The 12,441-nt window shown below is 41.5% G+C and overlaps 1 protein-coding gene across 1 annotated transcript; it reads left to right on the plus strand.

Moving 5' to 3' along the window:
- Positions 1-1,638: 1,638 nt before the first annotated feature.
- Positions 1,639-11,325, plus strand: LOC129349741 (mucin-2-like). The gene is made up of 5 exons (XM_055014031.1): positions 1,639-1,776; positions 3,587-5,957; positions 6,610-6,690; positions 7,226-7,306; positions 8,336-11,325. The coding sequence occupies exons 1-5, from the start codon at positions 1,759-1,761 to the stop codon at positions 9,244-9,246; spliced, it is 3,462 nt and encodes a 1,153-aa protein (XP_054870006.1). The 5' UTR covers positions 1,639-1,758; the 3' UTR covers positions 9,247-11,325.
- Positions 11,326-12,441: the final 1,116 nt, after the last annotated feature.

Genomic DNA, 12,441 nt, shown 5'->3' on the forward strand with positions numbered 1-12,441 from the left:
AACAAAGATAGTGAAAATGCATTCATTCTGGCTGGGTTAAAGCTACCCTAAAGTGCTATTATTTAGTAAAGTGCTTTCTAGGCAGAGCCTGTCATGAAGTACTCACAGTAAAAGTGCCTGATTTTAAAGTGCCTGTAGTTCATTTTGACTCAGTCCAACAAATACCATCTTGCATCTACACCAAAGAGCACCAAATGTGGATTGATATGTAGCTGAAAATAGTCCCCAGCATTTTATTAAAGCTAATTTAAGCAGCTGTTTTAATTAAATTAGTATTTGTGAGGTGTTTTTAAAGATGTCTTCCACCTGACCCCTCAGATTCAGCTGATTTTAATAACTGTGGTACATTTATTGGAGCTATGTAGCATCAAACTATGATTTTTTTTCTAAATAACAGGCCCTTGAAGTACATAAAGTTGAGTTGAGATTTTTTAAATTGTGTTACTTTTTTCAGCATTTTTGAACCCTTTTAACTTCATGAGTGCAGAGGTAGCCACATGAAATCATATTTTTTACAAAAAACTCCAAATTCATTTTACATTCACCCAAGGTGTCACAATCTAAAGACATAATCTCACACTGACATTTTTCTATTCTTTGAGTAAATAGAATCAAATCAGTGTCAAATTATGACTACATAAGGAAATCATTCTGACACATAAAGTTTAGAAAATGAGACTGGTATCAAAATGTAACATTTCATTTGCTATAACTTGTTCTGACCAACCACCTATCACACATCCTGTTATGAGCCTTGAAAGTTTACTCAAAATGCATTTTAAAAATTTTCTCTGCTGAATTATCAGAAACCAGAAATACATCCAGGGTATCAATGATTGCTTCTATGATTCTATGTCATAGACATTAAACTGCTGCAGTTCTACTGTTCAAACAGTTATACATCCCATACTATTGATGGCCAAAGTTGAAAAATTCTGAAACTCTGAAAAATGTATATGTCTATCTCCTGCACTTCTGAAGTTTTGAAGCTTAGAAATACTGGAAAAAATAATGCAAATTCTAAAGTGCAAAATTTCCCCCACCTCTATATACTTTAATGGCCTGTAATTCTGAGAATATTAATAGTATGAAGGTAAATCTTTGCATGGCTTCATTAGATGTACTTGAGATAGAGGCCATAGAAAAGAATGGATTCTAAAGGAGGTCAAGTGTAAACTACTTTTAGATTTGGTTGTTTTTGTTGTATCAGGTGACTCTAGAATATCTCCAGATTTATCGTCCAAATGGAACGAAGTTTAGAATTTATCATCTCTGATGGTTTGATGGCTGTTTCAAAAGTTTTTCCTCTGAGGGGAAACTACTGGAAGTCCCTGGGGAAAATTAATCTATTGTGTTGGTGCAAAATTTTGGACTCCAAACTGATCGAAACCAACGAGGAAGAACATTCCAGAGACTGTAAGTGACCGTAAACAGAGAGGAGACAGGAAAAGGTTAAAGCCAATGACTGTTTTCAAGGATGAGAGAAAAAGGAGGGTGGAGAACGATGGAACGATAAACAGACAAAGCGTCTCTCCTTTCGGCTCTGAATATATTTTTGCTGTTTCATGGTCAGGAGAAGGCCCAGTTCTTTGGTGGGACAATGGCGATGCGCCTCCCCTGCCTCCCCATTCTCCCCCCATCTTCAGCCTTTGTCTGCGAGTCTAATGGGTGAGATGGAACCTGAAAGAAGTTTTGTTTTGGGCGAGACTTATAAATTCTTTGATCCAGCTCATCTTCCCAAAAAATATTCTCCAGACGATGCTGCACAACAGAGCGGTGAGTTTTTTCTAAAGCAGCTACGAGGATTGTATTTTTAAATCTAAGAGAATATTTGACTGAATGCTAGAAGTAATATTAGTAAAAATGCTCAGAAAAATTCAACACAATGTTACTGCATATTCATAAGTTATTTATCTTTATGTTGAACTGATCAATGAATATAAAAGGTGCATTTTGGAAAAATTCACAGACAATATGTTGACTGTTCCTTAAGGCCTACACACTACAGTTACAGCAATGTTTCATGCTTTCTGAATGAAAAAAAGAGTTTTAATGTGTGTTTAAAAGCCAAATGCTTCTCTTTAACTTAGCAGTTATAAAGTAAACCTAAAGATGAGCAGGAGTTTTCTTCAGGCTGATTCCTTCTTTCAAGACTTAGAGCATTTAGTGGCAGTCGTGGCAGCAGGATGATGCTGTAAACCAACCCAGATGTGGTTTTATCAGTACTTTTCACTGCTGAGTTAACTGAAGTCAAAGCAGTGATCTGTGCAGCTCACTGATACAGATTAAAGATCGTCTGTGTGAATATCAAAGTCACAATTGAGATCAGACCACAGTTACACTTCATGTGTCTTTTAATCAAGACGAGCTTTAATATATTTTCATTCACACTAAAGTTCTATTCATACGGGACGACCGATTTAAAAATGACCCATCACATGTCTGTATTTCATGCGGAGCATTTGCACAGGATAAGCAAAGTCTTTGCTTCACTCAGGCCTTGTCCACACGTAGCAGGGTTTTTGTAAAACCAAATATCCTGCCCCCTCCGTCTAGAAAAAAGCTTACGTACACACCACCTCATTTTTAGAAAAAAACTTCATCCACACCTAACCGCATAAGTGCATTTTTCAGCACATTCATAAGCATGCCGGACCTTTAGGTGGCAGTAGTTCCCCAAATCCTAGCAAGGTGGTGGAGAATAACCGTCCTTAACGTCGTCCTTCGCCTGTGTTGTTGAATGTGGAGCAGTATCTGGGCTTGTAAAAACAAGCAAGTAAAAAGCGCCTGTACAAGAAACAGCGCCCAAAACCTTGTGAGAGCATCCATACTGTTACCGAATGTAAACACAGGTCGCATATGTGACGTAAGAACATATTTTGTCGCAGGCGGTGACGTTTCGAAACGCAAAACCCCGGTTACTGATGTCCACATGCAGACGTATAAAACGGAGAATTCGCAAATCTTCACTTTGGTCGGAGTTTTTAAAAAGAATGGTTTTTGATGACGTAAATCTGCGTTTTCGTGTGGATGATAGGCCGAATCGTAGAAAAATATCTTCGTTTTGTGAGATACCCGGCTACGTGTGGACAAGGCCTCAGACTTACTGACATTATCCGCGGATATGACATTAATATGCTGCCATTTACTGACTGTTGAGCCTGCTGAAAGATAGAAAAATGTTTTTTATCACATGTTGGTAACATGATATTCAACTCATCATCCATGACATATCGCTCTTGTGATGTATTTGCACTTTGTGTGAATAAATCTGAACTTCCTGAATTTTCACCCAAAATACTCCAATTTTTCCAGAAATCCACAATGCTTGTGAAACGTCAGGTGAAAGCAAAATAAAAAAGGACCACTGTATTTTGCAGTGAAAGCAAAAGTTTATTTGATTCAAAATCATGATGATGAGATGAATGTCAGTATTCTGTAATAAAATGACAAAAATATAATTGATTCTGGATAACTCCTTAAACAAACCCATTTTTACCAGAACGAGGTTGGACTAATTTCACTACATTGGGATTTAAAAAACACAGCAAAGTGCCAGAGCCTCATCATTCTCCTCTTTCTGCAGATGCTGTTGAGGCTGCTGGGACTCCTCATCCTGGCCTCCCTCTGCTCAGCCAGTTTGCAACAAACACCCACCAATCATGCCATCAACAGCACCACAAAGATGATGAAGGAAATGCCCACCGAGAACCCCACCATCAACAGCACCACAAAGATGATGAAGGAAATGCCCATCAGCACCACAAAGATGATGAAGGAAATGCCCATCAGCACCACAAAGATGATGAAGGAAATGCCCATCAGCGCCACAAAGATGATGAAGGAAATGCCCATCAGCGCCACAAAGATGATGAAGGAAATGCCCATCAGCGCCACAAAGATGATGAAGGAAATGCCCATCAGCACCACAAAGATGATGAAGGAAATGCCCATCAGCGCCACAAAGATGATGAAGGAAATGCCCATAAGCACCACAAAGATGATGAAGGAAATGCCCATCAGCACCACAAAGATGATGAAGGAAATGCCCATCAGCACCACAAAGATGATGAAGGAAATGCCCACTGACTCCCCCACCACCATCAGAACCACAGAGATGACGAAGGAAATGCCCATCAGCACTGCAAAGATGATGAAGGAAATGCCCATCAGCGCCACAAAGATGAAGGAAATGCCCATCAGCGCCACAAAGATGATGAAGGAAATGCCCATCAGCGCCACAAAGATGATGAAAGAAATGCCCATCAGCACCACAAAGATGATGAAGGAAATGCCCATCAGCGCCACAAAGATGATGAAGGAAATGCCCATAAGCACCACAAAGATGATGAAGGAAATGCCCATCAGCACCACAAAGATGATGAAGGAAATGCCCATCAGCACCACAAAGATGATGAAGGAAATGCCCACTGACTCCCCCACCACCATCAGAACCACAGAGATGACGAAGGAAATGCCCATCAGCACTGCAAAGATGATGAAGGAAATGCCACCTGAGTCCCCCGCCGCCATCAACACCGCAAAGATGATGAAGGAAATGCCGCCTGAGTCCCCCACCGCCATCAGCACCACAAAGATGATGAAGGAAATGCCCATCAGCACCACAAAGATGATGAAGGAAATGCCACCTGAGTCCCCCACCACCATCAGCACCACAAAGATGATGAAGGAAATGCCCATCAGCACCGCAAAGATGATGAAGGAAATGCCACCTGAGTCCCCCACTGCCATCAGCACCACAAAGATGATGAAGGAAATGCCCACTGAGTCCCCCGCCCCCATCAGCACTGCAAAGATGATGAAGGAAATGCCCATCAGCACCACAAAGATGATGAAGGAAATGCCCACTGACTCCCCCACCACCATCAGCACCACAGAGATGATGAAGGAAATGCCCATCAGCACCGCAAAGATGATGAAGGAAATGCCGCCTGAGTCCCCCGCCGCCATCAACACCGCAAAGATGATGAAGGAAATGCCCATCAGCACCACAAAGATGATGAAGGAAATGCCCATCAGCACCGCAAAGATGATGAAGGAAATGCCACCTGAGTCCCCCACCGCCATCAGCACCACAAAGATGATGAAGGAAATGCCCATCAGCACCACAAAGATGATGAAGGAAATGCCCATCAGCACCGCAAAGATGATGAAGGAAATGCCACCTGAGTCCCCCACCGCCATCAGCACCACAAAGATGATGAAGGAAATGCCGCCTGAGTCCCCCACCGCCATCAGCACCACAAAGATGATGAAGGAAATGCCGCCTGAGTCCCCCACCGCCATCAGCACCACAAAGATGATGAAGGAAATGCCACCTGAGTCCCCCACCGCCATCAGCACCACAAAGATGATGAAGGAAATGCCCCCTGAGTCCCCCACCGCCATCGGCACCGCAAAGATGATGAAGGAAATGCCCACTGAGTCCCCCGCTCCCATCAGCACTGCAAAGATGATGAAGGAAATGCCACCTGAGTCCCCCACCCCCATCAGCACCACAAAGATGATGAAGGAAATGCCACCTGAGTCCCCCACCACCATCAGCACCACAAAGAGGATGAAGGAAATGCCACCTGAGTCCGCAACCGTCATCAGCACCACAAAGATGATGAAGGAAATGCCACCTGAGTCCGCAACCGTCATCAGCACCACAAAGAGGATGAAGGAAATGCCCACTGACTCCTCCACCACCATCAGCACTACCATGATGATGAAGGAAAGGCCCACCATCATGCAGCTTCCCAGAAGGAACTCTTGGCAGCGCCGTGTCAACGTTACAGACGACTCAATTGGTCAGATATTCCCTCCGCCCATCACTGATTGTGACATACTTTTGAACTCACCAATAATAGCACAAATTCCATCTTCCTGCATCTGTTCATACTGTAAAAATAAAGTGGGGCCCAAAGGAGACCGTGGAGACGGGGGCCTCCCAGGTATGTAGATCAGCTTACGTAACCTCTTGTGTCTTGGTGTACAACCAACCGTTTGTGTCTGAAAACTACATCACGTCATTTTAACATTGAATAGCGGAGTCCGACAATCCAGAACTAAAATCAGTGACATGAACATCAAATATAACAGCTGTTATATTTGTCACTGAAGTGTAAGAACAACATCTTAATTGATCCTGACATGATTGAATATGTACACACTGGCCAGAAGCCATTAAACCACATAGAAGACTTGGTTGTGGTGCTTCTCTACAAGCCCTAACCCCACAATGCTGCATTATCTAGGTAAAACTGTTTTGGATGGGGACTTGGTAAGTGTAAATCCTAACGAATAAAAGATTCGGAGCACACTGGGGGCAAAACATAAATAAAAAACTTGGTTGGGAAAATCTCTGCCATATTTCTCAATAGTGTAAATCAGGTGACATGTGAGGAACAAGGGTTTCTGGCACCCATGACAGGAAAAAGCTTGAAAACCACATCATACAACAAACAAAGCCTCAGTGAATTAAGGTAAACTAGCAGGGCTAGTAGTTTGACTCCCCTTTCAGACTGGATTCTTAATTTGCAAAACTAAATCTGAATGTTTGCAGAAGTTTGTGTACAACCTGACCTGAATGTAATGTTTGATCAGGTGAACCTGGGAGTCCTGGGAGAAGTGGAGTGACGGGTTTCAAAGGTCGACAAGGATTCACAGGCCCTGAAGGGATGAAGGGTGAGTTACGCATCCAGGACTCTCCATCACTGCACTGGTGACGACAACAAACACGACAAGACCTCAGTTATGTTGCTGCAGTTTTTTACACTTCTAATCCCAGAATTAGAAATTTTCAGTTGGATAGGTAGTTGTGGTTCCTGCTTTTGTTTACCTTAGCAAAGAGAAAGGTGATGTGCAGAATGGAAGAACGGGCAATAGCTTATATGTGCGTCAGATCAGGTGAGTCCGACTATTTGGGTTCAGATTTATGGCCAGCCCCAGTGTTGTGATAGCACCACTCCAAGGACAAATAAAAATTCTAATCTAACAAGCAGCCTACTTACATTTTTTAGCATAAATCCATCCTGGGACTTGAGCAACCAAGACGCATTCTGCAGCCATCTTTAAATATATGTTCAAAATGGGCCAATGGAATTGCTGGTTGATGTCTATTCACTCAACAAACCATCAGTTTAGTTTGTCTTCATGCATGTCACATCCTCATGTCATTAATGTTGTTTTCATTTTTTCTGTCTTTCTTTTTTTTTTACAGGTAAGAAGGGAGAAATGGGGGAGAAAGGAATGAATGGCGCCACTGGTTTCACCGGGACAAAGGGCCAGCGTGGATTCAAAGGTCTGCTGATATCACCCTATATAGAAGATCACTCTGTTGGAAAGGTCATTAGTGCAACACGGAACCCAGTTAGAGTAAATATCATGGGGTTTGAGATAACATAACTACTTATGGATATGTCATGTGGACAATAATAACTCATTAAACTTAGGGGATGCTCTTGGTCATGATTAAGTAAATTGGAAAGTCCAATGTCCAAGTCCTATGTTGATTTAATCATGCCCCCAAAACTGTACCATTATTGGAAAAAAAGTACAACAGTTTTATGTTTTGAAAACTCGGCAGCGAAGGTTTTATTGAGTTTGTTTACAGAAATTGCTTCATTAGGGTAAGAAAAAGATTGTGGTATTGGCTAAAATAGGTACCTGTTTAAGGTTAGGGAAAAATTGTGCTCACTGCACTGAAAAAAAACTAAATTTTGACATATTTAGTTGTAATTTATTTTAACAATGTACTGCTAATTTGCAGATGTTTCCTGTTTTCTTGTAGTAAAATTACTCCCAAATAATTTCTGTGTTACAACAGATTTTTATCAAGTGTTTTTGGTTATTTTATGATTTTGTGCAAACCCATAAGCATTGAAGCAGGCTTATTATTATTCCTCTAAGTTACTTTTATAGATTTTTCCGGCATGATTTTCACCATGAATCTCACCCCACAGCTTTGACAAAACCAGGACAAATTATATTTCAAAACATGAAGCCTGATCGCAAATTGTGTGTTGCTTCTTTTGGTAGCGATCTGTAGTACAGCCCATGAAAAACACTGGTATTTACAGGAAGTCAACAGGATTCTATGAAGTACGCCACCATTTCAAAGTAAATGCTCAGAGATGTAACAAAGAACTGATCAGGGTTTATGAAATATGCCGGCTTTTCAAAATACAATAGATATGGATAGACTGGTCTGGGCATTCATCCTGAATTACCAGCACAACGATTCTGAAAAGTGAAGAAGAAAAATGTGAGGAAAAGCACTGTATGTCAAAATAATGCAAACATTGTCATTGCATATTGTGTGTGTTTTCAGGTGAGAAAGGGGATAGAGGATCTATGGGGTTCCCTGGTGCACAGGGCCCCCAAGGAGAAACCGGCACATGCCCTGCCTGCCAAAGTGTCCCGGGTGAAAAAGGTGAAAAAGGTCAACCTGGTCCTGCTGGAGCCCGGGGCCTGCCTGGGGTGAAGGGATCTGAGGGACCCAAGGGTATGAAGGGTGATAAGGGGGACTTAGGCAGACCTGGGGAACCTGGTATGAACGGCCAGAAGGGGGAAGAAGGTGAGCAGGGAATGTGTGAGTGCACTGACGGGGCAGACGGTGTTGATGGAATGCCAGGAGAAAAGGGCGACAATGGGGCCAAAGGTGACACTGGTGCAAAGGGTGAACAGGGCAACATGGGGCCAAAAGGCAACCAGGGTGATATGGGTATCATGGGGCCACGTGGTCCCTGCTCTCCGGCCATCCAGTCAGCGTTCTCAGCATCTATCAACCAGTCATTTCCTCGTCCCGACTGGCCCATTTCTTTCCCACGTGTCCTCACCAACAAGCAGGGACACTTCAACCCATTAATGGGTATCTACACGGCCCCTGTCAACGGCACCTATGCCTTCAGCTTTCACCTCGCAGTTGCCAAGAAGCCACTTAAATTCGGCCTGTTCAAGAACTTCTTCCCTAAAGTCAAAATGACAGAAGGAACCTACCCAACCACCACTAGCCACAAGGTTGTCCTCCACCTCGTGATGGGAGACGAGGTATGGATGCAGGTCAAGAACACTGATTACAATGGCATGTACACCGACACAGAAAGCACCAGCTCATTCTCTGGGTATCTGCTGTACCCTGACTCCTGCGAATTTCCCATGAATAGATCTCCCTTCATGCCACCCCCAACTCCTGGAACCTACAGCTGGGGGGATCCTGAAGATCCCACCCCTTCACCATAATAGGCTGTATTCTGTCACAAAATTGTAGACAAAGCATCCACAACAAACGGTCAATCAAATTCTGTGTATTTATAAGTGCAAGCTTTAAAGGAGGGGTATTCTAGAGATGCAGCAGCATTGTTCACTTTTGTCAATATGGTGATGTGTATGTTGTGTAGCTGATACTCCTCACTGTTGTTATGTGATGAAATAGTCAAGCACTTTTCATTTGCCCCTGAAAGGGGAAGAAGTCAATATGTAGTTTCTTCCTTCCTTGGACTGTATCTGTACTATGTTTGTTCAAGAGATGATGTCCAACAATAGAGTCTGGTAGGAGGTAGGAGGCAATGTCAGCAACAGTAATAGTCCATAAACATGGTACTATACTCTGAAAAAAAATTATTCTTATCCAATCCTACGTTAACAGGAATTGCCCCTTGACTGACCATTTTAGCCTTTCCATTTCCCTTGTGGTGTTGTATCCGGCGTCTATGGTAACTCAGAGTGCATCAAAACAACAACAAATAGTAGTAGATTAAAAACAGAATGGACCTGATAAGATTTTTGTCTGCAGTGTCTTAGCCAATGATTGCACTAGATTTCTTGAAACCAAATAACAACGTGGAGGTCAGATATTTTAGAAAGTGAAGAGAAATTAGGAAAAATGTTAAATGGTTTGTAAGCAGGAAAATACCCCTTCTTTAAAGGTGGAGATAAATTCTTTCTGATGATTAAACACAATTCACTGCTGGTTAAAGATTGTTTCAAGTAGCTGTACTGTTGAAATCATAAATATTTTAGCACTAATGCACTTTTCACTTGAATTTGTTTATAATATTTTAGATTTCTGGCTGCAGCTTAGTTTTTCTGGCTTTGTCATTTTGCTTTTTAAAATGCTGATGATACAGAAAGTCAGATTTCAATGCTTTTGTCAGGACGCTCGCTTAGCAGCAAAGACTGTAATAAGAACTTTATTTTTTGATAAATATCAAAATAAGTGAATCAAGACTGTGTGCGTCAAAGAAAAAAATCAGGACACGTCTGCTGAGATGGAGGGTTGATTAGTTCGAAAAGTACAAATGGAGAAGGAGCGGGTAAGAAAGGATGCTGTGAAGGAAGTAAGAGGTACGGAAATGAAGAATGCTGATGACAGCATTGAGACATGGACAGGTTGCTTCAGAGAGTTATAGGTAAAGATAAATGCAAAATTCTACATTAAATGAGCACTGCCTAAATTAAACTCCTTTACAGATGTGCACATGGATAGCTGTGGACACGGGAGATGCACAGTTGTTGTTATTATACTACTTTGCTCGCAGGATGCTTCCATAAATGTGCAGCAGATCAGCATCTATGCTTTTGCACATGCGCACCACTGCGTTTGAAGCGTAGCAGCTGTGTGAACACAAATTTTGGGCTGCATGCAGACATCTGCAGGAGATCTCGTGTAGTTGGGAAGATGATCAAATTTACGTACACCTTAGTGTACTCACCAGTGTATAAATCATAACACTGTCCTCAGAGTTTTGAGGGTCACAAACTGCATGACAGTTTAAAAAACTACTTTTCCAGTGGGGTGTAATTAAAACACCTGTTTCAAATACATACCAAGTAAACACAGGGTGTGATCAAAAAGTTCCAACAGTTTGCACCTAAACAAATCAAAAACTGCCTAATTGAAATGTGGCCTCTCTCCATTTATAGTGGTCTCTTTGACGAGTGATGCACTGCTCCGAGTGCTCCTGCAACGCTTCTAATGCTCCTTGAAAGCCCCGCCATGTAAACATGCCATGTATTTTCTCAAATCTGAATAAAACCTGGTCTTGAAGGGGGAATTCAACATCACAGGATTTGTTGAGATGTTTTAGGTGAGCATCGTATGACATTATGAGTCACCTGCAGGTGATTGTGGACATGTGATGGAACAATACAGACACTGATCAGTCTGAAGAAACATTATGTTAAAACAGCGTTAAAAAAATGACAAAAACGTACGGTCTACATTTGCTGAGGTGTTATTAGCGATTGTGTTGTCTGTGCTTCAGTTTGCTGTGAGCTCTGCTTTGTGGTTTTGTCTGAAATTAAAAACGTTCTCCTAAAGCTTGTGCTCAGCTCTTTCTTCAGCAGTTTTTAACACATCTGAATGCATCAGCATGTTCTGCTACGTATCTCCTAATCAAGGCTGTTTGCAAATCAGACTTTGATATCTAATTTCTCCACAGAGCTCATTGTAGCCCAGACATTTCTAAAACCACATCATCCACACTATTACACAGTGGGACATGTTCCTTTGTTACTACTGAAGATTATTCTGATTCATACGAATTGAGTCCATCTGAAACTGAAACAGGTTCTTCACCTACAATTGTACAAGTCTCCCAAGATAAAAGGCCAACAGACCTGATCCAGGACCCCAACATATAATGAGAACCTTAAATCAAAACTCAGTTTATTTGGAAATCTCCTGTTTGACCACTGCTGCTAATTCTTTTTAATTAGTTTTTTAAATTTATGACAAGAAAGCGCAGTCTTCTCTATTTCAGGAATTAACAATTCACAAACATCGAAACATATAAACAATAAAGGTGGACTGGTACACAAAAAATCATCTTCTGTGTCATGTTTCATTGTTTGGGTCATGGTTTGGTATGTTTTCGGTAGAAAGAAATGCAAAATAGTAAACTGCTTCTTTCATTTCTTTAATAAACGAGTTTACAAACAGACTATGGTTGTATCTGATGAAAAAAGTTTGCTGTGACTGGCTGCAATTCACTAATAAAACAAAAAGCTTTACAAAAGAAAGAGATAAACAATATTCTCCCAAATAAATTGAAAAAAATAACTCATTCAAGCCTCTATTAAGGTGCAGCTTTACAATATAAACTGTGCTTTAACTGTACTGTATTTGTAATCTCATCAGCAGCATGAAAAACTGCAGCTTGTGTTTGTTGTAAACATCTTCTGTGACTCGCTGGATGAGATGTGAACAGAAGGGAACTTTGTAGCAGCGCTGTTGTTTTCAACAACAGAATATATTCGCACAACTACAGCTTTAGAAACACCTATGGGGTTTGTTACCGATGTTATGTCCAACTCACATCATGTGGTACTTGGTGTTTCTCCTCCAAGAGTCTGTAAATGTAGCGGCTGCATTCATTTGGGAAACGTGTACTAAATCAAAAGACCTGCACCAATAATTGTCCCAATATTAAACAA

The sequence above is a fragment of the Amphiprion ocellaris genome, chromosome 10 (assembly GCF_022539595.1).
Source record: "Amphiprion ocellaris isolate individual 3 ecotype Okinawa chromosome 10, ASM2253959v1, whole genome shotgun sequence".
Classification (NCBI taxonomy): domain Eukaryota; kingdom Metazoa; phylum Chordata; class Actinopteri; family Pomacentridae; genus Amphiprion; species Amphiprion ocellaris.